Source organism: Pieris rapae, chromosome 10, assembly GCF_905147795.1.
Source record: "Pieris rapae chromosome 10, ilPieRapa1.1, whole genome shotgun sequence".
Classification (NCBI taxonomy): Eukaryota; Metazoa; Arthropoda; class Insecta; order Lepidoptera; family Pieridae; genus Pieris; species Pieris rapae.
This window is the reverse complement of record NC_059518.1, coordinates 1,980,694-2,004,447: the sequence shown is the minus strand read 5'-3', so window position 1 is coordinate 2,004,447 and position 23,754 is coordinate 1,980,694. Positions and strand designations below refer to the sequence as shown.

At 32.3% G+C, this 23,754-nt stretch overlaps 1 protein-coding gene across 2 annotated transcripts in view; it reads left to right on the top strand.

Annotated features, from left to right (window-relative positions):
* Window positions 1-23,754, top strand: part of LOC111000122 — a 53,425-nt gene that overhangs the window by 21,430 nt on the left and 8,241 nt on the right. For both annotated transcript variants that reach the window (XM_045629803.1, XM_022269476.2), the window contains exons 2-10: window positions 1,946-2,126; window positions 4,009-4,070; window positions 5,297-5,464; window positions 5,620-6,584; window positions 6,942-7,110; window positions 16,203-17,427; window positions 17,845-17,978; window positions 18,445-18,595; window positions 22,534-22,663. In XM_045629803.1, coding sequence (XP_045485759.1) covers window positions 1,946-2,126; window positions 4,009-4,070; window positions 5,297-5,464; window positions 5,620-6,584; window positions 6,942-7,110; window positions 16,203-17,427; window positions 17,845-17,978; window positions 18,445-18,595; window positions 22,534-22,663 — 3,185 coding nt within the window. The remainder of the gene's footprint in view (window positions 1-1,945; window positions 2,127-4,008; window positions 4,071-5,296; window positions 5,465-5,619; window positions 6,585-6,941; window positions 7,111-16,202; window positions 17,428-17,844; window positions 17,979-18,444; window positions 18,596-22,533; window positions 22,664-23,754) is intronic.

The window sequence follows — 23,754 nt, the reverse complement described above, 5'->3', positions numbered from 1 at the left end:
CGCAGCTCATTTGGTAACGCAATGGCTTAATTAATTTGCTTAGCTGAAGTCTAAAAAACAAAAGAATTACTATTCGATTTAAAGGAAATGTTTATATGATTTCAATTCATAGACTTTAGGAGCATCTTTGAACAAATCATTTTTGTCTAATTTATACTGAATGATATAGAATAGAGTGTTAAATTATTAAGTCTTGGTAATTTTATTTTATTGTGTATTTGTCTTATCTTGTTTATGTTTTTAATTTTTTTTAATTCCTATTTTTCGAAAAACTTATGTTTACATATATTGTCGTACATATTAGATAGAAAATTTTATAAAATATTATCAGTAGAATTCGTAATATTAATGATTTTGTAGACTAATTAAATAAATAAAATAAAAGTCAAGTAAAATAATATCACTTATAACAGATGTAATCGTACATAGCAACTTAACTATTTTTCAGGTTTTATACGTAGTAAAACCTTCGTTAATCCCTAAGCCTGACTTATTTATTAATAAACAAATAGATTATGTACTTAATAGAAATGAGATTTTAATTAATCACCCTGTATATTATGCAATGCGATCGTGAGTAATCTAATATTTGTTCATGGTAGTATGTTTGCGGTGTTATTGAATGCTGGTACTACTTATGCATTCGTAATTATCATCGCTTAAATTATTGAATGTAAATATATTGATACTAACATAACGGTGTAAAGAACAAATACACAATTTTTGACGGTTAATAAGATGATATGACTAATACATAAGGCCCAAAATTATTATCAGTCCTTTGATAAGGAAATAAATTTAGGAACAATATAATAGTATTGTACATTTACTATAAAAAATACCTTTAAAATCACACATAGTTGGCACACACAAAAACTGCCAAAATAATATAAAAACAACAAAATTCAGAAGAAATCAAATGTGGTGCCCGAGTTAAATATTATGGAAAAAATTATATATTTTTTTATAAAATTTATATTATTTTTATAGAACAGGGGCAAACGGGCAGGAGGCTCACCTGATATTAAGTTATAACGCCACCCATGGATACTCTCAATGCCATGTGTGTTTCCGGCCTTTGAAGAATCGGTACATTCTTTTCGATACAAAATGCTATCCGTATCACCTTAAAGTCTCTTAAGACAATTTTTGCCTATGAGAATTGCCTCAAAAGGCCGTTGGCATTAACATCAGAAGAGTCTCCTGCCCGTCTTCCCCCTGTTTGGTTGATCCTTGATATGGTTGTAGACGCGGTCTAGTAAGTACTAGACTATACTATTGTATTACAGTTATACTAATCGCTTGTGGGTGGGTGGCTTTGTCATGTGATAGTGCATTTAATTATAATGTCTATTTTACAACACATATTTCAGTCCTAAGATAAATTTATAGGGTTTTAAATACAAAATAAGCCCAATATTATTAGAGTGAAAGATTTGGCGTTTTACGACAACCATACCGCACGTATTATTGTTACATACATTTAACGAAATCGAAATACATAATTGTTGTATAGTAAAATTTGATGATGGTAATCCAAAATATTTTTAGTCGGCCGATCGTCACATTTTTTGTTAGTCATTGTTGAGATTTACTTGGGTTATTTCGCATTTTTATTTATATGCCTTTTTCTTAATAATATTTGTTACGTCCTCAATTTATAATTTTACTAGCTGACCCGGATAACTATGTTCCGCCTTACTGTCTAATAATAAATAAAGCTTCTGGAGCGAACAATATATTTCCACCGACTTCTTTCCAATCCCTCTCTTATGACAATGTACAGTTCTGAACACGATGAGTCTTTCTTTGATCGGTCCATCTAGTTGTTGGCTACGTGATGTTTTGCCTTCTATGTTACTAACCACGATCATTTACTCCAAATTATTACAAGCAACTACCAAGTACCAAGTACGACTTTAATTCTGACTTTGTTCTTCTTCAGATTCAGTGCGCGAGTGTTGGAGCAGATGTGTTCGGCGTTCGAAGGGCGACGCGTGGCATCGCTCTTCGTCTGCAGTGGTGGACCTGTGGCCACTGCTCTCGTCAGTGCAGCTACCCACGCGGGAGTCCCGACCGTCCGCACTTCTCCTAAACACTTGCATTTACCTTACACCATTGCTAATGTGAGTAATGTACTTCTATATATATATACACACACATAGTTTAATGCGTTGTACTCTTATGAAATACAATATAATACATAAAATATTTTGTTTATTATTGTTGTATGTTTTTTTGTATTTTTTTTAAATTATTATAAATTCAGGTTGAAAATGCTAAAATATTTTTTTATAAGATTTGGTTATACACCTCTTGCACTTATATATATATATAATATTTTTTTTGCCTTACTAGGGTTGCTTGGAAGAAATCCCTTGTTACCGATATGGCCGAAAAAAAAAAATTACTAGTTATTAAGTTATATTAAATGAAATGTTTTATTCCTGGATAGAATATATGTTTTTCTTTAAATTTATTTATTTTTTACAAATTATCTACTATACGTCTTTTATATTTATAAGTGCTTTGAAAGTCAATATTTAAATAAACGTTTAGGCTATCGCGGAATATGCTTAAAATAAGTATTGAGAATATCCATAGTACCTACTTAATAATGAATCAAGAGAATCCCTACATCACACAGCAAACGAATTAGGTATTACTTACTAAAATGTATTTAATTTAATGTATTAAATTTCTATTGATTTTATTTGTAGTTTGTTTGTCGTTCAAATATTTTTTATATATATTCCATATTTGGCTATCCCTTTAATATAACTGTTTTTTGTTATTATTATTTTTAGTATAATTGATGTTAAATTAGTAGGATTATGAAATAAAAAAAAACCCTTGGTATGATGATAAAAAAAATATCTAATAGCTGGTAAAATAACAATAAATGTTTGTTTGAACAGTATGTGTATTTAAAACTATACATCGTTAGAAAAACAATTTGGACGGTTCACACTCGTATTGACGTATGCTAAATAAGCTATAGTAGTCTGTGCTTAGGTGACACATGTTATTCGAAATAGCCATTTGTAATTTGGTCAATTGAATGCATGACGTTGTGGTTAAGTCAATGACATGAGGTTGTATTTTACGAGTTCTCTGTGACCACAAATGCTGAATTTATCTCTATCATTCCAGATTTGAAATATTCGTGAACAAGTTAATGTAATGAAAACACGTTTATCTCTCCAGATGCTTTACATACTAGTGAGTTCATAATCACATAAATATTCAAAAAAATTGTTTTGTTGTCTAGTGGCTACAGCGACTGTCATCCTGGGGTCGTTTAAATCCGTCTATGCACCAATGGCGTTTCTGGTGGTAAAGAAAATTATAGTGAGGAAACCAGTATGACTTAGAATCAAAAAGTCGACACGTGTCTCGAGTACAATAGGCTGATCACCTATTACCTTATTAAAAAAACTAAATTATATACTTATATACTTAACAACATGCACACACACACAAACACGCATGCATAGAGTAAGCTCATAGCTATTCTTTTTAGAATTATTAGAATTTGTAAAAATAAAAGTAGCGAATCAACCCCAAACACAAGTGTCTCTGACTACTTACGGAGGTTGTCTCATACTCATTTATTAATGTAAAAAAAAATTGAGAAACAATAAAAAAAAAATTTAATAATCATGAAACAGATACTGTCTAAGGATCAGACCTAAATAGGTCTTAGCGCCACTTATAAAGTAGACTTTATATTAAGTTAAGATATATTACAATATTTTCCTTTTGAGACTAGATCACAGTATTGGAAAAGATACGCGAAGATTTAAATATGCGTTGAACTGTAAAACAAGTACAAACATTTTTTGAACATTAAGGAAATCCTTTTATAATTTGCTTCGGGGAAAAGCCGTCATAAAAATGTTGGTCATTCATAACGTACTTTGGCGACGATTACAGCGTGACGTGAATTGATAACCGTTCTTACGAAAAGAATGTTACATAATTGTTACAATTCACACTTTGTTGTAGGAAATGCTGCCGTTGGAGATTCGTCTTGAAATAACGATAAGGGAAACATTGCAGGCACTCAGGTAAGTTAATACAAATGCCTTTAACAATTTATGAATGCATTTATATATAGTTTATATATATTCACAAAAACATACTTATTAATCGGGTTAATCGTTATAGTTAACGGGAATAATCTGTCGAAGTAGGCATGAAAATTGGTTGTGCCGAAAATTGTATTGAAAAATATCTTTTGGCAAACAAGGTTTACAATAATTCGGTGAATTAAAATATCTTCCAACTAGAGGTGTTTTTTAAAATCGACTCAAGACTTATGGAAAAATGTATTGTCAAGAAAATGATTATATGCGTGAAATAATAATTAATATTAATTTAATATCGTATAATATATGAATGATACAAATAATTGACTAATTGATATGACTCAAAACGTAAAATGTAAAATTCCAGTTAAGACTTGCTTGATTTGCACGCCATTATGTGTGGCAAATAGGCGAATTTTCGATTGTACCATCATATTTTAAATGTATTCTTGCAATAAATAATAATTATTATAATTATACCATCACTGAATCTTTCAGTGCGCAGGTTTTGCTCTTTTTTATATAAAAGGGGGGCAACGAGCCTGCAGGATGCCCAAAAAGGCAGTCGTTGCTGTCCATAGACACCCATTTTTAGTGGGTGCGTTGCCGGCCTTTTAAGGAGAAGTACTACTAGTTTTTGCTCTTTTGAAGACTGAGTCCTGTAACTAATATCCATATATTTAAAATTACGATCTTAATCGCCCTGAGCCATCTTGAATCATCATAAAAAATCATCTTATGCAATATATTCATAATTGCATATTTAATAACGATGAAATTTAAAATTCCTTTACCTGTCACGAACCATTTTTAGTCTTAGTATACGATTTTGTATGGAAATTTTTAAGAGCGCTTCGTCTCGAATATTTACGAAAATGACTGAATTTTTCAAACAATTACTCATTATCATAACAGGTCTAAATTTTGTATAAAAATTGTAGTAGTAGATGAGTCCGCATTGACGTCATAACAAAAGCTCGATTCTCTGTCATTAACAAAAGATACGTTAAATGACACGCAAATTTAATTATCAAAATGTAACATCACAATGAAAGTCAAACTAGATTTAAATATTCAAAACCCAATTAATTGTCATAATTTAAATTCCAATACGTTGCATATTTTTTTAGATGTGTTATATTCATGTAAATAAACAGGTGTCATCAAGACAGAGTATAAATCGTTAACAAGTGAACTTCCAACAGGGCGACTCTTCTACACACACATTGGCATGCTTTCACGCTACTGACACAACAGGATATATACTTAGCCCTCTCCCTAAGGAAAGATCTGTCTTCGATCCTCAACACTCCACCGCTTAATCCTAAATGGCTTCCTCTTCCTCCGAGCAGATCACGCCGTATTGTTTTCAGGTATTACATATTTTAATATTTCTGCATAAAATACTGATGTATTTAAAAGAATAAAAACATATTATTTTTAGAAGTCTTTGCTTCAATAATATTAATAATGATAACAAGGTTATATTACTGGAAAGGGTAATAAATTACATATTACATCTGTGCAGGCGTCTAGCTGATATATCAAGGCTGACTCGAGGTGTCGTCGTTATGATATGTGACGTGAAATATGCCAAGCTCGTCATGAAGGAAGCCAAGCGGCTCAACATGCTTGATGGACACTTTTTTTGGTTATGGATTGATGCTTCAAGGGAATACGCTGTCTTTCATAATATTTCCAACGGAACATATGAAGAACCATCGTCATATTCTGAATCAGACAATTTTGATGATGGTATGATTGATGTTGACCGCTTGGAACGCATTAAGAAAGATTTTACTGACAATAATACAACTATAAAAGAAACAAAAATTGCCAATACAGCTCTGAAAAAAATATCACGAGAAACGCTCACAAAAGATTTTGGATCTAATCTAATGAATAAGTCTAGAAATTCACTTATTCGTCGTATTATTAGGAATATTAATAAGACAGAGACGCACATTATTAGTAATAAATCATTATTTGTAAATTTTAGTCAATCGTATGAAAGTAGCAATATTAGTTTGGAAAGTGTTAGAAATTATAATGTAAATAACAAAGGCGTTGAAACTTCTAAAATTGCAAATGATTTAGTAGAAAGGACGAGTAATGCGTTCCTTGATCGAAATAAAAGTAGGCAGACTAGTTCTAGTAAATTGAAAAATGAATCATTTAATAAATATGTAAATAGTATAAGTGTGCGCGATTCGTATGAGAGTAATGATGTATTGAAAAGTGCAGAAACCAGTAGGGAAGACCTAATAAATAGATTATCGTTTTCAAGTGATATTAGTGATTTCATAATGAATCCCACGGTGCATACTTCTACAATGAGTAATATTAAAAATATGGCTAAGAAGAGAATTGATCCTGTAGTAGATGATCAGATCATGGATGACCCTATGCCTAGAGGAAAAGATGATGTATCGCAGATATTAAACCACTTACCAGTAGGACTGTTAGCGTTACATCCCGAGCCCATGACGATTGGTAAGTTTTAATTTCAATGAATCTAAAAAGTAGAGTTTCCAATTCTTTTAACTTTAGAAGATATGTTTTGCTTGATAATCTACAGAACTTAACTAAGCAGGAAGCATGATATATGAGTTGATTTATTGATATTCACACAGAACACGCGATTTTTGGTGATTTTGAAATCATTTCATGTGTTCTCTACGTTACACACTCATTTTATCGACTAACACAAAAATAAACAAAAACAATAGAATCCTTTTACAATTTGTGTACACTCGAATTAATTTTGAACGGAACCGCCTTAAAATTACACTGACATGTCTATTATTTAAAATGTATAGGAAATTAATTAAATTAATCTTATATAAACAGATAAGGTATTTGTACGGGCTACAGTACGCATTATGGTGGGTGCTTTGCGACAAGTGCTAAGAGCATGTGATGCGTGGTCTGCCCAGGCTCAATTTTTAAGTGATGCCACTGCCTCTTGTTGGGAAGAAACGAGTGATGCTGCTTCTGGATTTTCGATGGAACTAGTGAGGTACGAATATATGTTTACATATAGGCATTATAACTACTAAACAGTAAACCCCCTTAAAACTCGGTCCTCTTATAACGCATTTTCATATTACGCGATTGTAGTCCCTTGTATACGGTATTCTTCCATATAACGTGGGGTTTCACACATTATATTTCTGTACAACTGTACTATACATTATGTTATAATGATTTGTTCGCACTCATTTCGTTCATAACTTAGGAATTTCCTAATATTCGATTTAAGTCTTTAACGAGAAAAGTTAATCGTGAATCGTTTGTACATATAATATAATAGCAAAATATTTTTCACAAAAAATACAATTAATCTCCAATTTGATAGAAAATATCCCCAACGACGAACGTTCCTGGTATATGTAATGAAGAAATACAGATAACGATCCTACCATAATTCAGAGATTTTCTTGGTAATATTGAGGACCATCGAGGCTGATCGTCCTCTTGATGGATCATTTTGCGCCAACTTATTATCAGAATAATGAGATTTTTTTCGTTTATATATTCCTCCAGCGTTTGTAGGAAGACTAGATAGCTATAGAATATTTTTTACGTCTGAAACTATATTTGTTCATTCGCCTGCCAATTAAAACCATCACATCGTATCAGAATATATAATTATTAACTGAAAATACTATCCCTCATAATTGGAATTTAAAGATAAAATGATCTAAAACAAACATCTTGGACGATTAAGTGCCTTTCAAAGCATCTTAATTACCGCACAAATGACGAAATATAAATTAATTGAATAACTTCAATTAGAGGTTTTAAACTTTATTTATTAAAAAGCGCTTGATCGTATAATACTTAAAGATTATTTATATACCTTTAAATATATAATAATAAAAGGACGATTAAAGCTGTATATGCATCTTACTTATTAATACTTAATAAGTACTTGTCTTTACTTATTAATTTTCATCTAATTTTCTTTTATTTACATGTAATTGATATATTTCCGGATAAGATAATATTTGGTAGGTTTTTGTGATTGTCTTTTTATATAGATTACAGTCTCCTTAAATACATAATATTGTGCCTGTGTATTTATTGGTCAGCCAAATAGTATGTGTTATAATTCCTTTTACACTAGCGATTAACACAAAAAATAATTCAGTCTTTTACAAGCACACACATGCTACGTTTCAAATGAAATAATCGCCTTATAGGACCAGCGTGTAATTTACAAACCAACGCGATTTAGGGTCGAGCGTAAAATGCGTGCCAAAAGTTGAAACGCACTGTCGAGTCAATGACAGTCCATGGGCGATATAAACATACTACAGTGTGACGTCCGGCGATTTAACAACAAAACCCCAAATCGCCAAAATCTCTCGTATTTTATTGGTTTAGTTCGTTTTCCATACACTCTATATAGAATTACAGTGCCAATAACGACAATGAATAATAAAAGGCTTTTTAAGTTGCCGAAATTAGTTAAAACTGTGGAGTTATGTACGTTATTTGGTGCTTTATTCCTAGCCCGCAATTAACTCGACTATCGGCAGAATACGGTTCGTACTTTCAAAAAAATCCGTTCTTTTATTTTTAAATTGGGACTGCATGAGCGTGCTTTATCACCAAGATGCCTCAATATCGCCAGATATGAATAAATAAGTATACAAATACAACATAATTAGTGGTGCAGCAAAAGACGTCTAGCGAAAATAATAGACTGTACGCAATAGGGTTCAAATAAGAATACTGTTTTATGAAATTGCTAACAAGTCTGAAATAAACTTTTCTTTTTTTTAATTTTTAATACACAGTTCTTGAGTTTATATAAACTCTTCGCTGTATATAATATCGCTCTTAACAGTCTGCTTAAATAAAACAAATCTGTTGATTTAATTCTGATACCTTAACAGTATATAGTGCAGGAAATAGAATGGTAACAACCCTAGAACATCATCGTAAAAGCAAATTGACTGCTCCGTGAACGACACAAGATTACTTTTATGACCACTATCTGTAGTCGAAGGACGGTTATATCAGGGTCTTGCATTCGGAAAACTTGTTTTTCGGAAAATTCCTTTCCTGAATTCCAGAGTTTATTACTCTATGGAACCCGCTCTTGGAACCCCGTTAATTAAATCTTGTAATGTATCAATGTTTACCTAAGCTGTGTCCTGTGTTCACTGTTGTTACTCTGAGGAACATAATCGGTAAAATGTTAACGAGATACTAGAATAATAATAACTCAAATTAACTAACAGTGTAATTATTAAATGTGTTATAAGAAACATTTAAACGTTTTAAAAAATTTAGTCGCTAAACGAAATGTTTTTACTTCAGGCACCCTCACATGCCTCAGATGTGTTTAAATATATTCCAGGTCATACACATAATACACTGCTCAATAATCAAAAAAGTTATACTAACAGTTTATATAAATATAATATTTATTCCAATATAATAAAGTGCATAATTGCATGAACCGCGCGCATCAACGCTGAATGCTCAAATGCACCGCTTCACACTGTAGTGCGAAAAAAATTACGGGTGAAGTTTTTATAAGTTGTGAAAAAGCCATACTAAATAAAAATAAATTTCAGGCATTCGTTGGTTCATGCTTCAATCTTATACATTTGCATTTTCTGGGATGTAGTTTTAGACATCCAGAAATGAATTATTTATATATTATAAATTCCTAATTATTATTTTTGAATAATAATTATCAGGAACACGATAAAGCATTTTAAATGGAACATACGAGATTAGTAAGATTCTTAAAAAAAAGCGAAACAATATGTATATTCTGAATCATTGACAAAGTTCTACAGAACTTTTTAGGAACAATATTATTATTATACAAGAGCAAGTGTTATGGATAAGCAACTTATACATTCGTGTGTACATGTATACACACCCATATACAATTTTCACAACTCTTTCTCTTAAGACGTGTGTTACAAGTTGTACAAGTAATGTGTCTATGTAGTTGTATCATCTCAAATTTTTATACAAAATAATGTATACACATTACTTGATTAAAATATAAATATGTTTTAAGAAATTATATTATATTTATAATTATGTTTTGTAGACTTCCGTATAACACACACGAATATCATTTTTCATAGCACACGGATACAAATATACATAATGTTTTGATGTATATTTGTCTAAAGCTATAATAAAAACAAGTTTCCGTTTTTCTTTTATTTTTATTTAATTCATACACTAAAACATATTCATTTTAAGTTGTGATGTATTTAGTCGAGGTATGTAACTTAATGTATAATTACTTTAACTTAATATATATTATGAAAAAAAGAAATATACATTAAATGCTACTAATTTTACTGCCAGTTCTCAAATCAAGGGCGTAGAACGGAAGAGAAGAGCTGGCAATAAACTCTCTGCCACTCTTTTTAATCGCCAAGTTTTTTCTTTTACGTTTAAAGACGGAAGGAAGTAATAAGGACATTGAAACGTACAAAATTTTATTTACAGAAAACATTTCAAACCTAAAAATACTGTGCAGAACTTTTAATAAAACCACGCGAGTTTTAATTAGAAACGGTTGCTAAAATACTACGCCGTTTGATAGAATAACGAAATTCGAAACAACTACAAAAAAAAAACAAATATATGTTTGCTCTGTTTAAAATGTACACAGTCAACTCGATTTACATGTATGACTATTTGACATACACTCCAATATTGAAGTAACTTTTAAATCAAATTATATAAGTTCTTCTCACTCACTTCCTTATCTCTAGACCAGTAGGTATTAGATCTGAATAGGGACAACCTACTCTCACTTTTAAATAGAACAGGGGAACCCCGGGCAGGAAGCGGGTTTTAATGGATATTTGCCTAGCCATTATGCTCGTGTATAGCCGGCTTAATAAATGGTACGCTCATTAAATAAAGCTTTATTAATATAGATACAACTGCTGAAAACTACTTGGAACTTGAGTTATGTAATTAAATATTTAAGAAATATATGATTAGTTGGCAAAACAATCCTACCTTTATTGTGAACATTACATTGTTGAAATTAACAATTACTGGCATAACAGTGTTAGCAAAACTAATGTTATAAAGTTTGGTAATTTTATTCAGAAATGTGTTCTGTCTTTCATGTTTCTGGTTTGGGATATTGACCCACGTTTGTAATAGTATTTTACGTATATTAAGACCTGAAGCAGAGTTGGCGCAGTGGAGAGAGCGTGCGTCTTATATTCCTGAGTTCCTAGGCAATAAACTCGCTTTAGACCCAAGATACAAGACCTGCCGTAGGAGGTTCACTCAATCAGTGCAGCAGGATGACCTCTGACAGGCAACGATGGCGGAATGTCATGAAGCGCATCATCTGCCCCTCCTATTATCACTACTACATATCAATCACAACCGCTCTGTCAAGAGTGTACCGGATAAGAAGAAGAAGACCCAAGATGTCGACGTGTGTTCACGAAATGGATACAAATACGGAGGCCAATACCGCAAAGATTGTGGCGGCACTGGTTTTTATTTCAAACAGTAAATGGTATAAGCCTAGTGACTGGAAGCGGTTTTTGCCTTTTGTAAGCCGGCATTAGCCCCCATTTTTTTAAATTTTTATGAGGTATTAATATTTAATTAGCGGTCAAGTACTTTTCTCCAACATTTTTTTAAATCAATAATGGTTCACACACATGGATAATGAAATAGACAAATGAAAATGAATGTCTAATTTGTTAAGTACACCGTCTTTTATTTAAAAAAAACAATGGCAATTTACAGCGGTTATAGTACATAAAATATTCAGACAGGTTGCTTTCCGTGAAACTTTGACTTTACTAACAATAGAAGGTTAGTGGTTTAAATGTAATTGTTGGAACAAAGTTGATTTATGAATTCTGAATGAGAAGCGGAATGTATGCTTAAGTTCTGCCAGCTCATGTGTAACTTTGCAAGACATCACAACTTTTGTTTTCATGAAAATATTACTTGCTTTCGGGGCAGTGGGTTATTAATTATTAGGGGCTTAATAATCTCGTACATAATTAATATCTACCTGAAATATGTTCCAGCTATACAAATTTGTTACAAAATTCACTGTATGAAGGTTGTGCTCTGTATAATAAAATTTAACCTTTCTGTAATGATTCCAAAAATATGAGTAATTATCGAGTCGATATAGTCGATTTCACTTGTATGAAAATTAAGTTATTTCGATCTAAGAATATAAAACACTTAACACTTACACCCGACCAAGGCACTCCTAACACGTGAAGCTTCAGGCTTTGACTATTCGAGGATCCTCCCTTTAAATTGGATTAAAAGTACCCACTCCACTGCGACCCACAAAGTGTTTCGGCCTCGGAAATGAGAAACTTCCAGCACTCCCTGTGACACCGCTGGCTTTCAGCTGCAAAAAGTGCCCTTTCTGTACAATTTTTTATCAGGTGTAAATAACAGGCATTAACATTTTTGAAGTTAATTTAAAACCTAGTAAATAATTATTATTAAAGGCGAAAAGTTACGTCTTGTGAGTACCAGCAGTACACTGGCACTCTAATTGTGTCACAGAGCTCATAAGTTTACAACTTCAAAGTTCAATCAGTTTAAAACCTTTTATGCTTGTGGTTTATTCGATTTGCCACTACAACTAGATCTACAAATTTACATATATTTGATAGTCTTAAGTAATAGTTACATAATCATTTACTTTAAAAGTAATTCATTATGTCGAAGCTGGCGTCAGTATCAGCCGCTATTATCTTTATGCCACGGAGCCCATAAATTGACAACATCAAAGTCAAATTAGTTCAAAACCGTTGATAATTTGGTTTAATCGATTTGACAATATTAATAGAATAAAACTTATATTATTAATATTGTCGTATATATTAGATAGAAGATTTTATAAAATTATCAGGAGATTTATTTATTTCTATGATGTTGTAGACTTAATAAATAAATAAATAAATAGTTATCGACAGATAGTTCATAGTAATATAGATTCCATTGTTATTATTATTAATAGTAATTTGTAATGACGAAGCAATGGTGATAGTTTCAGCTGCCATTGTCATTATTATTTAATAACAACAAAGTTATAATATAAGTTCAATACCGTTAATACTACTGGTTTATTAGATTTGTGAATGTTGCTGGATCTATGAATTAACGACAATTCAATGGTCGATAATAATAGAAGTAATTATAGCTATTAAAAGTAATTAATCACGACATTAAAACTTAATAAAATATTAAAGTAATCTTAAATACCTAATAGTTCCTATGACTGACGTTTGAAGATATAGTCGATTCGCGATCTGTATCAAACGAGTACACGATAAGTCACAAAACGTGAATATCACAAATTCGCGTTGATATCAATACAAGCACAGCTGCACAGTCACATGCTGCGACCCTCATTAAGGCGGTCGAGAGAAGCCTTTAAAAAGTAGACAGCAATTTAAACAGATGCCAACAAACTAATTTTTGTCGTCAGCAATGCGTCGTTATCTTCAATAATTTATCTGCAGGTCCTGTTTATATTAAAATTCTGGGCGTGCTTTCTCGTTATTGCGTCGAGTCCACTTTGTCTGTTAAACTCTCATTTTCCTTCAACTGTCTTGCCTTAATGGGTAGATTAAGATCCGTTAACTATATTTTTATTATTTAGAGTATTTGCAGGAATACGATTATTTAATTAATTAATTAAACATGACCTAAAACCCGGTACATCAATCTATACTTCGGACTCCAACATGTAAAAAATAACAATCCGTTGAGTAATTAAATCTTTCGCTCGAATAAATCCACAAAATTAATGATAAGGTTCGTCAGAAGAGAAATAAAACTTTATCGCTTCGAAACGGATTTCCTTGGCGACATGTATTAATTGCATCTTTTGTACTAGTTGGCAGTTAGATTGCTTCACTTCGAAACTTCGCGGTAGCTTGATAAATTCTTTCGCCAATAATCTGTTTGTAAACTATTTACTAATCTTCCGCTTTTAAGTTTTTACTAGATACATTCTGTGGCTTTAAATGTTCCTCGTAGCGCGATCCTACATCGTTGGCACGGTCATAACTAATGGTATCCTGGTTCCTTAACAAGAATTGCATCTTTAATAGTACGTATCATGATCTGCGTAAAATAATTGTGACTTATCGTAACTAATACTATTGACGTATTAAAAAATTCTATTCTCAAATATCAATTGTAATAAACAATTTCGTTAATATTAATATAGCATAATGTAATAACTTAAATATATTATTAAAAGGAGTTCCTGAACTGGCAGCGATCCCCCTTTGAATAGCTAGACTAATTCTCTGTCCGAGGTAGCGGCTCTTCTGTCTCCAGTGATGTGGACTAACCTCTTTTGATATTTCCCTAAAAAGCCTTATAGCGCTAGGACCCTACGGACCAAGGGTCTCGACATCGAAACCATACAAAACATATAAGACTTTTTTGTTTAAATGTTTTGTAACAGTGTATATGTTAATATGTTAATAACAAATCAACATAGCAACAAAATTCCGTTAGTCTATAAATTCATAGTTAATTATTATAGGGAATAGAAGATGTTGGCTGACAGCCAGCCTCCGTTCGCTGACTCGGCAATCGTCGGTCCATCGACATGACTTGACGCCAACTTTCCTTTTGCGATGAATTAGGCCGGTTTTATAGGTCAGGTCAGGAATGCTTTGTAAAACAGATTAGGCACTTTTTCAGTTGATTGAAAGCTCTTGATATCGAGCTTTCGTTTGCATAGAAAGTAGTTATCCAGCAACATTAAAAAGTGATTTAATCAGATATTTACTGATTATATGTTTAAAGCAAACAGCATTATAAATATAGATTACTTGAAAAGTGCTATACTATTCTTTAATTATATAAATTATATATGTTCATTGAAGAAGGCGACATAAGAACATTCTCTTTTAATATATATCATGAATTTGGTAGTTATATATCTACAATTCTTTCAGTATTTTCTGCACAAATAAAGCTTTCTTGGCTGGTTTCTAAACTAAAGGAAAATGAACAGAATAAAAAGTAAAAGTTTGCTCACGACCGCATACATAAAGTTTTCTCCGCCGTGTACCATTTCCTATATAGTGTTAAAGCACTTCTTGTGAACTTTCGTGTCATAAAAATGAGGTTCGATTATTCATTTAACTAAATGATATCAGTGTTGGCCTAGTGGCCTCAGCATGCGAATCTCATCTCTGAGGTCGTAGGTTCGATCCCCCGCCTGTGCACCAATGGACTGTCTATGTGCGCATAACATTCGCACGAACGTTGAAGGAAAACATCGTGCGGAAACCGACATCCGACTGACCGGGTCTTAGACGAAGTCAACAGCATGTGTCAGGCACAGGAGGCTGAACGCCTACTTGCTTATTAGATTGGAAAATTATTATGAAACAGATTCAAAAATCCGAGACAGACCTAAAAAGGTTGTGATGTTACTAATTTATTTAAAAAAAATATAATAAGGTATATAAATTGTTTCATAAATCACATTTCAAAGAAACAAAACGAAGAGTCAAAACGCTTTGAGGTTAGCGTACAATTGAAAAAAATCACATTTTGAAAGATGGCATGCAAATAAAAATACAAATTTTTATAAAAATCCGTTAATCGTTTTAGGAATTATTAATTGCACATTCATGTGCGTAGCTTGATACACATTTTTAAAAATCGGTACGTGTCAGTCCTTATATACGTAAATCTAAATGCGTTTTATTTAATGTAATGATACAGATATAGGTACAACAATATTATTATATGTTTTTACTGCTTGAGGTATTTAACACCTTATTATTTATCCAATATAATATTTTTTTTAAATATAGCGTTTAAAACTTCACTCGAACGTATGTTTGGATGAAACTCGACTCGTAAAAATAACAATGGTCTCACTAAGTTAACAGACTTATCTCTTAACTGTAAAAGCGAAGTTACCTTGACAACTAGCAGGTTACTTAAGCCCATCTATCGAAAACTTTGTAGATTCCAACTACCCGTAATGTTCGCATAAAACTTTTACGTGTGATAACTCCGTTGCGATATCTATTTCCAATATTTGTTAACATTTTGTTAACAATAGACATTCCTTTTCAGGGAAATGCGAATAGCTACCTCCGCTGCTCTCGCCGGCGTTATGGAACGCCAGGAACGATCTTTGATGGCACAATTTTCCTTCCTAAATTTAGTGCCGGGTATAGACGGCAATATGTGGCGACAAGTTGGTCATATCAACGGCCGTTCAGTAAGACTTCATACAATCGTATGGCCCGGTGGACGATTAGTGGCTCAAGGTCAGTCAACTGGGGCCAGAACCGTATTTCGTGTTGTAACAGCTCTTGCACCGCCTTTCGTTATGGAAGGAGAACTGGATGAAGATGGACAGTGTCTGAGGGGGCTACCTTGTCATCGGCCACAAACTTCCGATCGTGACAACCTGACTCTTGCTTTTGTACCTGGTAGGGATGAACAGAGAGAAGACTTCTTTCTCCCTACAACACAACCAAACACGTTGACGAAGATGGCCACGCATTGTTGTTACGGATTTGCTATGGATCTCCTAGAAAATATAGCACAAGAGTTAGAATTCGATTTTCATTTATATATCGTTGAGGATGGGTTGTACGGTTCGAGAAGATTCCTAAAGCCGTTTAAAAGGCTGTATGAAAATGTGAATATCGTCAATGAATACGTTGCGAACGGGGAGAATTATCGCTCACAGTATCGGAAAGGATACGAAAGGTTGGATAATGACATGTTGAATACATTTGACGAAGATTTAGAGGAGAATCGCGAAAAATGGGATGGCGTTATCGGGGATTTAGTGTCTGGTGCCGCCCACATGTCATTCGCCGCTCTTAGCGTGTCATCCGCTCGAGCCGAGGTAGTGGACTTCAGCCAGCCGTATTTTTTTAGTGGAATATCAATTTTAGCAGCGCCCAACCAACGAGCTGATATACCATTGCTAGCATTTTTATTACCATTCTCACCGGAATTGTGGGTTGCAATTTTCACGTCACTAAATATCACTGCTATTGCCGTGGCGATATATGAATGGTTGTCTCCCTTCGGATTAAATCCGTGGGGGCGTCAGAGGTCCAAAAATTTCAGCATTTCCAGTGCACTGTGGGTGATGTGGGGATTGCTGTGCGGCCATTTAGTTGCTTTCAAAGCCCCAAAGAGCTGGCCAAATAAGTTTTTAATAAATGTTTGGGGTGGATTCTCTGTTATATTCGTGGCCAGTTACACGGCCAATATAGCAGCACTTATTGCTGGATTATTTTTTCATAACGCAGTCGACGAATTTCAAGGTCGAAGTAATGTAAGTAAAACTTTCTTTTATAGTTAATATTAGACAAAAAAGATTCGACTGGGCTGTAACGATTTTTGCTGCGAGTCTTTTTTTGTATTTGATTTCTGAACAAATAAAGAAATTATTTCAAATACAAAAGAGACTGCATTGTGTACATGTTATATTTAATAATCATATTATACACTAATATATAAAAAAACTATTTAATTTACCTATATTTCAATTACCTGTATTTTAAGAGGCACAGTAGAGAGATTTACTGTAACAAGTATGTAAGCTAAAAAATCTCATTATTCTCGCGAGCCTTCTGGCATTGAGAGTGTCCATGGGCGGCGGTATCACTTAACATCAGGTGAGCCTCCTGCCCGTTTGACCCCTGTTCTATAAAAATAAAATTGAAGTTAAATGAATTATTAATGTTTGTAGTGGTTAACATTGAGAGTAGGCACACCGAGATCATCTGCAGCAGAATATTATGTGCAAAGAAACAATCCCGAATTAGCTCAGCAAATGCGCCGATACGGCCTTCAAGATATTGAGGAAGGAATTAGTCGATTAAGGTACGAGTGTAATAATTTGTATACATTATTGAACCAGTACCGTGAACAATTCATTTGTCTTCTTGCGTGTTTTATTTGACTTGTTTATATTTATACATTTATGACAAAGTACACAACAAGTGACAAAGACACTTATAAAACAAAAAATAAAAAAAAGGTTAAATAGTAAATAGAATTAGGCATATATACAATGGTGTGCAAATAATGAAGGATTACTGGCAAAAACTGTATAGCAAATCAGTTTATACATACTATATGATTTAAAACATGAAACTTGTTAATGTAAATTTGAGTATCGATAAATGTACCTTGATTCAGCTATTACATTATTTATGATATTTATTTTAATTTTGTGTGATTTCTTTATTTAAACTATTTCTGAATTTATCTGCCGTAGAAATCGAGTAATACATCTAATTTAGTTCTTCAACTTTTCAATGTGAAAGCTAAAATATGTTTTTAACAGGAATGGAACTTTAGACCTTCTTATCGCTGATACACCGGTGTTGGATTACTATCGAGCAACGGACCATGGATGCAAGCTGCAGCGAGTTGGAGATCACTCCCTCACCGATGACACTTATGCTATTGGAATGGCAAAAGGATTTCCGTTAAAGGTAAAATGAATTAGGTATAATTTACCAGCATTAACTAAGTTATGTTTATATGGATTTGACATTATTATTCATTTGTTTCTTTATTAATGTTTATGTCTTATATTATGTCGTTTTTGGGTCTAAGTTCTCGTTTCCTCGCGATATCTGACTTTAGCAGAGGAGAAAATGTTAATTAAGAACATAAAATATCTATTAGATTTTAATGGTCATTCGAACGCGATCTTTAGATTTTGACTTAAGCCACTAGGCCAATACTTTTCTGCTTGTTAGGAAATCATATTTTTTAGGTAAACTATCAAAGTAGCTATAAAATAATAGTATAAACCTATGTGTGTTGCTAGAGTGTGAGAAAAAAGATATGTTTCATATATGCGGCTGTGTTGGTCGGCATGTATGACCGGCTTCTAGGGTTATACGGAGATTTATCCCACTATTGATCTTCAACTTTATTGCATGTTATAGAAACGCTACCGCAATAAAAAAAGATAGTTTTGTATTTGTAAGGATTAAATATAAAACTACATACTCGGTTTCAAAAATTATTAAGTCTGTTATCATTAATAGAAAAAAACCCATTTCATGAAATTTTAAGAAATCAGAGAAAAGACAGACCTTTCGCTGTAAAATCTTAATTTTCCTGTTATTAATGGTAATATTTTTCTTTAAATTCACATTTGCCATTGATGCATGAATCCAAAAAACACATGTTATAAATAAATATTTTTTAGATCGTATTTCAAGAACACAAAACTAACACAACTATATTAAGGATACAAATTTAATTACTGACACTAGTATGTAAGTAAACTTAATTAATCCAACTTCTTGTTCTGCTGTAAAAAAAGGCCTTTTTTATTATTATTTATTATTTCAAGAACATCTTATTTATTATTTATTTTTACATTTAGGTACAAAAACAGAAAACAGATTGATTACATACATACAATTATTACACACTAAACAACATTTGAAAATCTGATTTCCAATTATATCAGTACACAGCATTTACACTTAATATCAACTAAACAACATACACATATCAAACTGAATGACAAAAAAAAGAAAAGAAAATATATATATATATATATATATATATACATACACACACATATATTTTATATATATACATTAATGAATTAAATTAGTAATTAAGGTTAGGTTTATTTACCATGAACTATCTTTTTAAATTTACAAATATTATATATAAATATTATATTCCATAGTAATTATGTGTCTTTGTTAAGTGTATTGGAGCATGATACTGTATCAGCGATTTTCAAGAACTTGAGCAATTTCATTTTAATATACTCGACTTTACCCAACAAAGTGGCGTGCACCGCAAATACCTATTACGAGTTCATTTTATCGTGTCTCTCGTATATGGCCTTAGAGTTGATGATGTCTTGATTGAATGAATGCCCTGAATTTATTTACGATTTACGTCCTGATGACGATGCTAACCTGTTCCAAAGATTGTCAATGCATCTCTCGCTTTTAAATTTCAAATATGAGATATATAATTTTTTTTAATGCGGGGGAAACGCTCAAGAGACTCACCTGATTTTAAGTGAAACCAACGCTCATGGACACTCAATGTGTCGCGACTCGCGAGTGCGTTGCCGGCCTTTTAATAATTTTACGCTCTTTTCTTAAATCATAGTGGAATTGTCGGCCTTAAGTTACGCTCAGTGTAATAGTAGTGTTACATAAAAAAACATATACATTGAGATTCTGCGACTCATAAAGATACCATAAACGCACAGATGTTATAGCATTATCAAAAATAACTACCCTCTGCCTAATAGCTATTCAAGTTCAGTAAAATATCTGTATCGGCATAAAGTACCGTAAGTAGGCCGACTGGGTGACAGGGAAACGACTTAGGATTTTAGCAACGAAAGATTGATGGTGTACGCACGCTTAATGGTGTGATCGATAACCGATGTCAAACTCTAGATTATACTCATTTTTATCGTGACGACGTTATCACTTAAACATTAATCGTGAACATTCGTAGTTACCGAACTGTGCCATATGTCATCGTAAATCATATCGATATTACGTTTCATCAAATGATACTTTTGTCCTAAATGATAGTTCTAATTAATAATATTAATTGTAGAAGATTCATTTGATAATTTTAAAATCCTTCTGTAAAATATCAGAATCTCATTGGTTATAAATACATGTATATCAAGATATAAGTTGTAAAATATAACTTACATGCCTTACAATACCAGAAAAATTGTCTTTACAAATTTAAAGCAATAGCCATGTGGATCAAACTTTTTTGTTGTTAGTTTTCTTTTTATTATTTTTACGTAGGTCAAGAAAATTTTAAATACCATACATACACATTGCATACGTTTGATTGTTATATTTTAGAAAATAAAAAAAAATACGTTTATTTGGAACATAGGATCATGATGGTATCACTTATTCCACTACATGAAATTCGAGCCTGTTGGCATCCCTACTCATCGTTTTTTTTATTAGCATAAATTATTTTATTAAGTGATTACAAATTTTATTAGAAAAAAAATTGCATTAAAAAAATAGGAATCAAACATTAGAGCAAGAAACATAAATATAAAATAGCAAAAAAAAATAACTTTGATCAATTTTTTGTATTTTCTTCAAGTTTATTACGTATATATTAATTTTAATTTCGAATTTATTTTATCGGTTGATTGTTCAAAATCGACATTGGATAACACCTGAATAATGATATATTTTTAAAATATCTATGGATGCAATATAGAGACAGATTTTACAACTTCTAATGACATCATGACACACGTCAAGTCGTTCGATACTAATATGCCGTTTACGATAGGTAAATTTTGCGCTGATGAAGAGCTTATCAGCGAAAATGAAGCCTATTTTGACGCTATAAACAAATTGTACTATAAAAGTGGTATCAAAAAATTCGTCCGCTTTAATCGTTGTGTAATCATATAAAATTCTATTAAAAAAATATTATTTTACTACATTGCTATTGGGGTACTGTGCCCATATAAAAGCCCAGAATGGAGAAGATTGGAGAAGGCATTTGCCACCTGGCAAACGGACACGCAAGAGTGGAACAAAAGAACAATCTACGAAAAATAAGTCATGTCCAAAAAGAGGCGATTAATTAATTAATAATTAAAAAAAGATTCTTTTAATAACAGCCTACAAACTTTTCAGCACTATCAAAAACATTTTTATAATTAAATTTTGCAAATACGTTGAAACTTTCACCTTATTAAATGTACTGCTTTGGATATTTTTACATGACCATAAAATTGGGGTTTATAATTTATATGATTCTTTGTCACCATGATTTAATTACTTCACATATTATATGTCTACTATAATAGTATGTGTTTGAAGGCATGTTATCTGAACCGGCACATATGTCCCTCAGCTTCATAATAACTTTTTGGGAAAGTAGGTTATTAGAATAAAATAAAAATGTGTTTATTTATAAGTATGCATTACAATGAGTAAGATTTGGAAGGGTTCTTTTAAGTAAAAATACCTGTCTCATGAATCTCAGCTCTTCCCACTTCTAAAATAACAATTTTGATATTGCGCGACGTGTAACACGCGTGAGTGTATGTGTGAGTGTGTGGGTGCATGTGTAATTACAATTTATTTATTTTTTTTGGACCACAAAATAAGGACCAACATGATACAATAGAATCTGTGCTGTCTCCTAATTCTACTAATATCGGAGGCCAGAGAACAAGCGAACAAACAGAGTCAAAACTCTGTGCAATGTCATTATGATAACGACATAACTTATTTATCATGAAAGGTGTATTAAGGCAGTTGTTTAGAAGCCCAAACTTGCCAGTATTTTTTAATTTGTGGACTGTAAGCGGGCGGGGTTAATACACGATAATGTTTATTACTTTATACAACGTAAATGAATCGTATATATTTGGTTTCAGGACAGTATATCAGCGGTTATTGCAAAATATTCGTCGAATGGGTATATGGATATCTTAACTGAGAAATGGTATGGCGCCCTACCCTGTTTCAAACTCAGCCCAGACTATGGTATTCAACCGAAGCCACTTGGTAAGTTCATAGAAAATACATGTATTAACTTAAGTTGTATTAAAATCCAATAGATTATTACAATATAAATATCACACTCTCAATTATGTGTTGTAGTTTAATATGGAACATTAAGCTGTATTAAAATCCAATAGATTATTACACTATAAATATTACTCACTCAATTATAGGCGTTATAGTTTATAAGGCAGATCAAGTTTTTCCAGGGATTCTTTCAGTCAGACCAGAAATTAGCTGTTCCTATCTCTACGACGAGACCATGATATAAATTTACACTCGAGTTCTTCAATATAGCTAAGCAATTAATTTGAAAATAAATATTTTGTAGAAATATATTTCTTAATTCTGCCAAATAACTATTGTGCGAATGGCTTAGGCGTTAGCCAGCCAGTTTATTAAATGTTGTAACAAACGGCTGAATATCTTTCGGGCCGCAAGTTAAACGGCTTAGTTAAAAGTCTAGGCTGTTAATTGAACGGCTAATTAAGTTGTCTGCGACATAATATATATATACATACTTCCTGGTGTATATATATATATATATATACTAGCTGACCCGGCAGACTTCGTACTGCCTCATCGATAAATAAAAGACCTAATCTTTTGTATAAAATGATTTTAAAACAAACAAAATAATTATAAATGAAAAAGCATTTATTGAATAAAGCATGAAGTTTTATTATTATTTTCGATACATGATGTTGCTGCAATTTTGTCGCGTTCGCGATTCACTTTCACTTTTGTTGAGTTTCAGAACGCGATATTAGGTCCTCCAACGCGCACGCGAATTTGAACTTTATGCAGCGGTAATAAATTACAAATTGACTCTCCATTTTATTTAGAAAACGTTTGTATGGGAAATAGAAAAATGCTGTTTTGAGGATTTTCCCGGCAATTATTCGAATTTTTCTCACCTTTTAAACCTTCCCTAGACCTCCACGAATAATTCAAGACCAAGATAAGATAAATCCGTTCAGCCGTTCTCGAGTTTTAGCGAGACTAACGAACAGCAATTGATTTTTATATATATAGATACCAGGAAGTCAATGTGAAAATATGTGTTCATATTGGAAACTTATAAACTATATAGA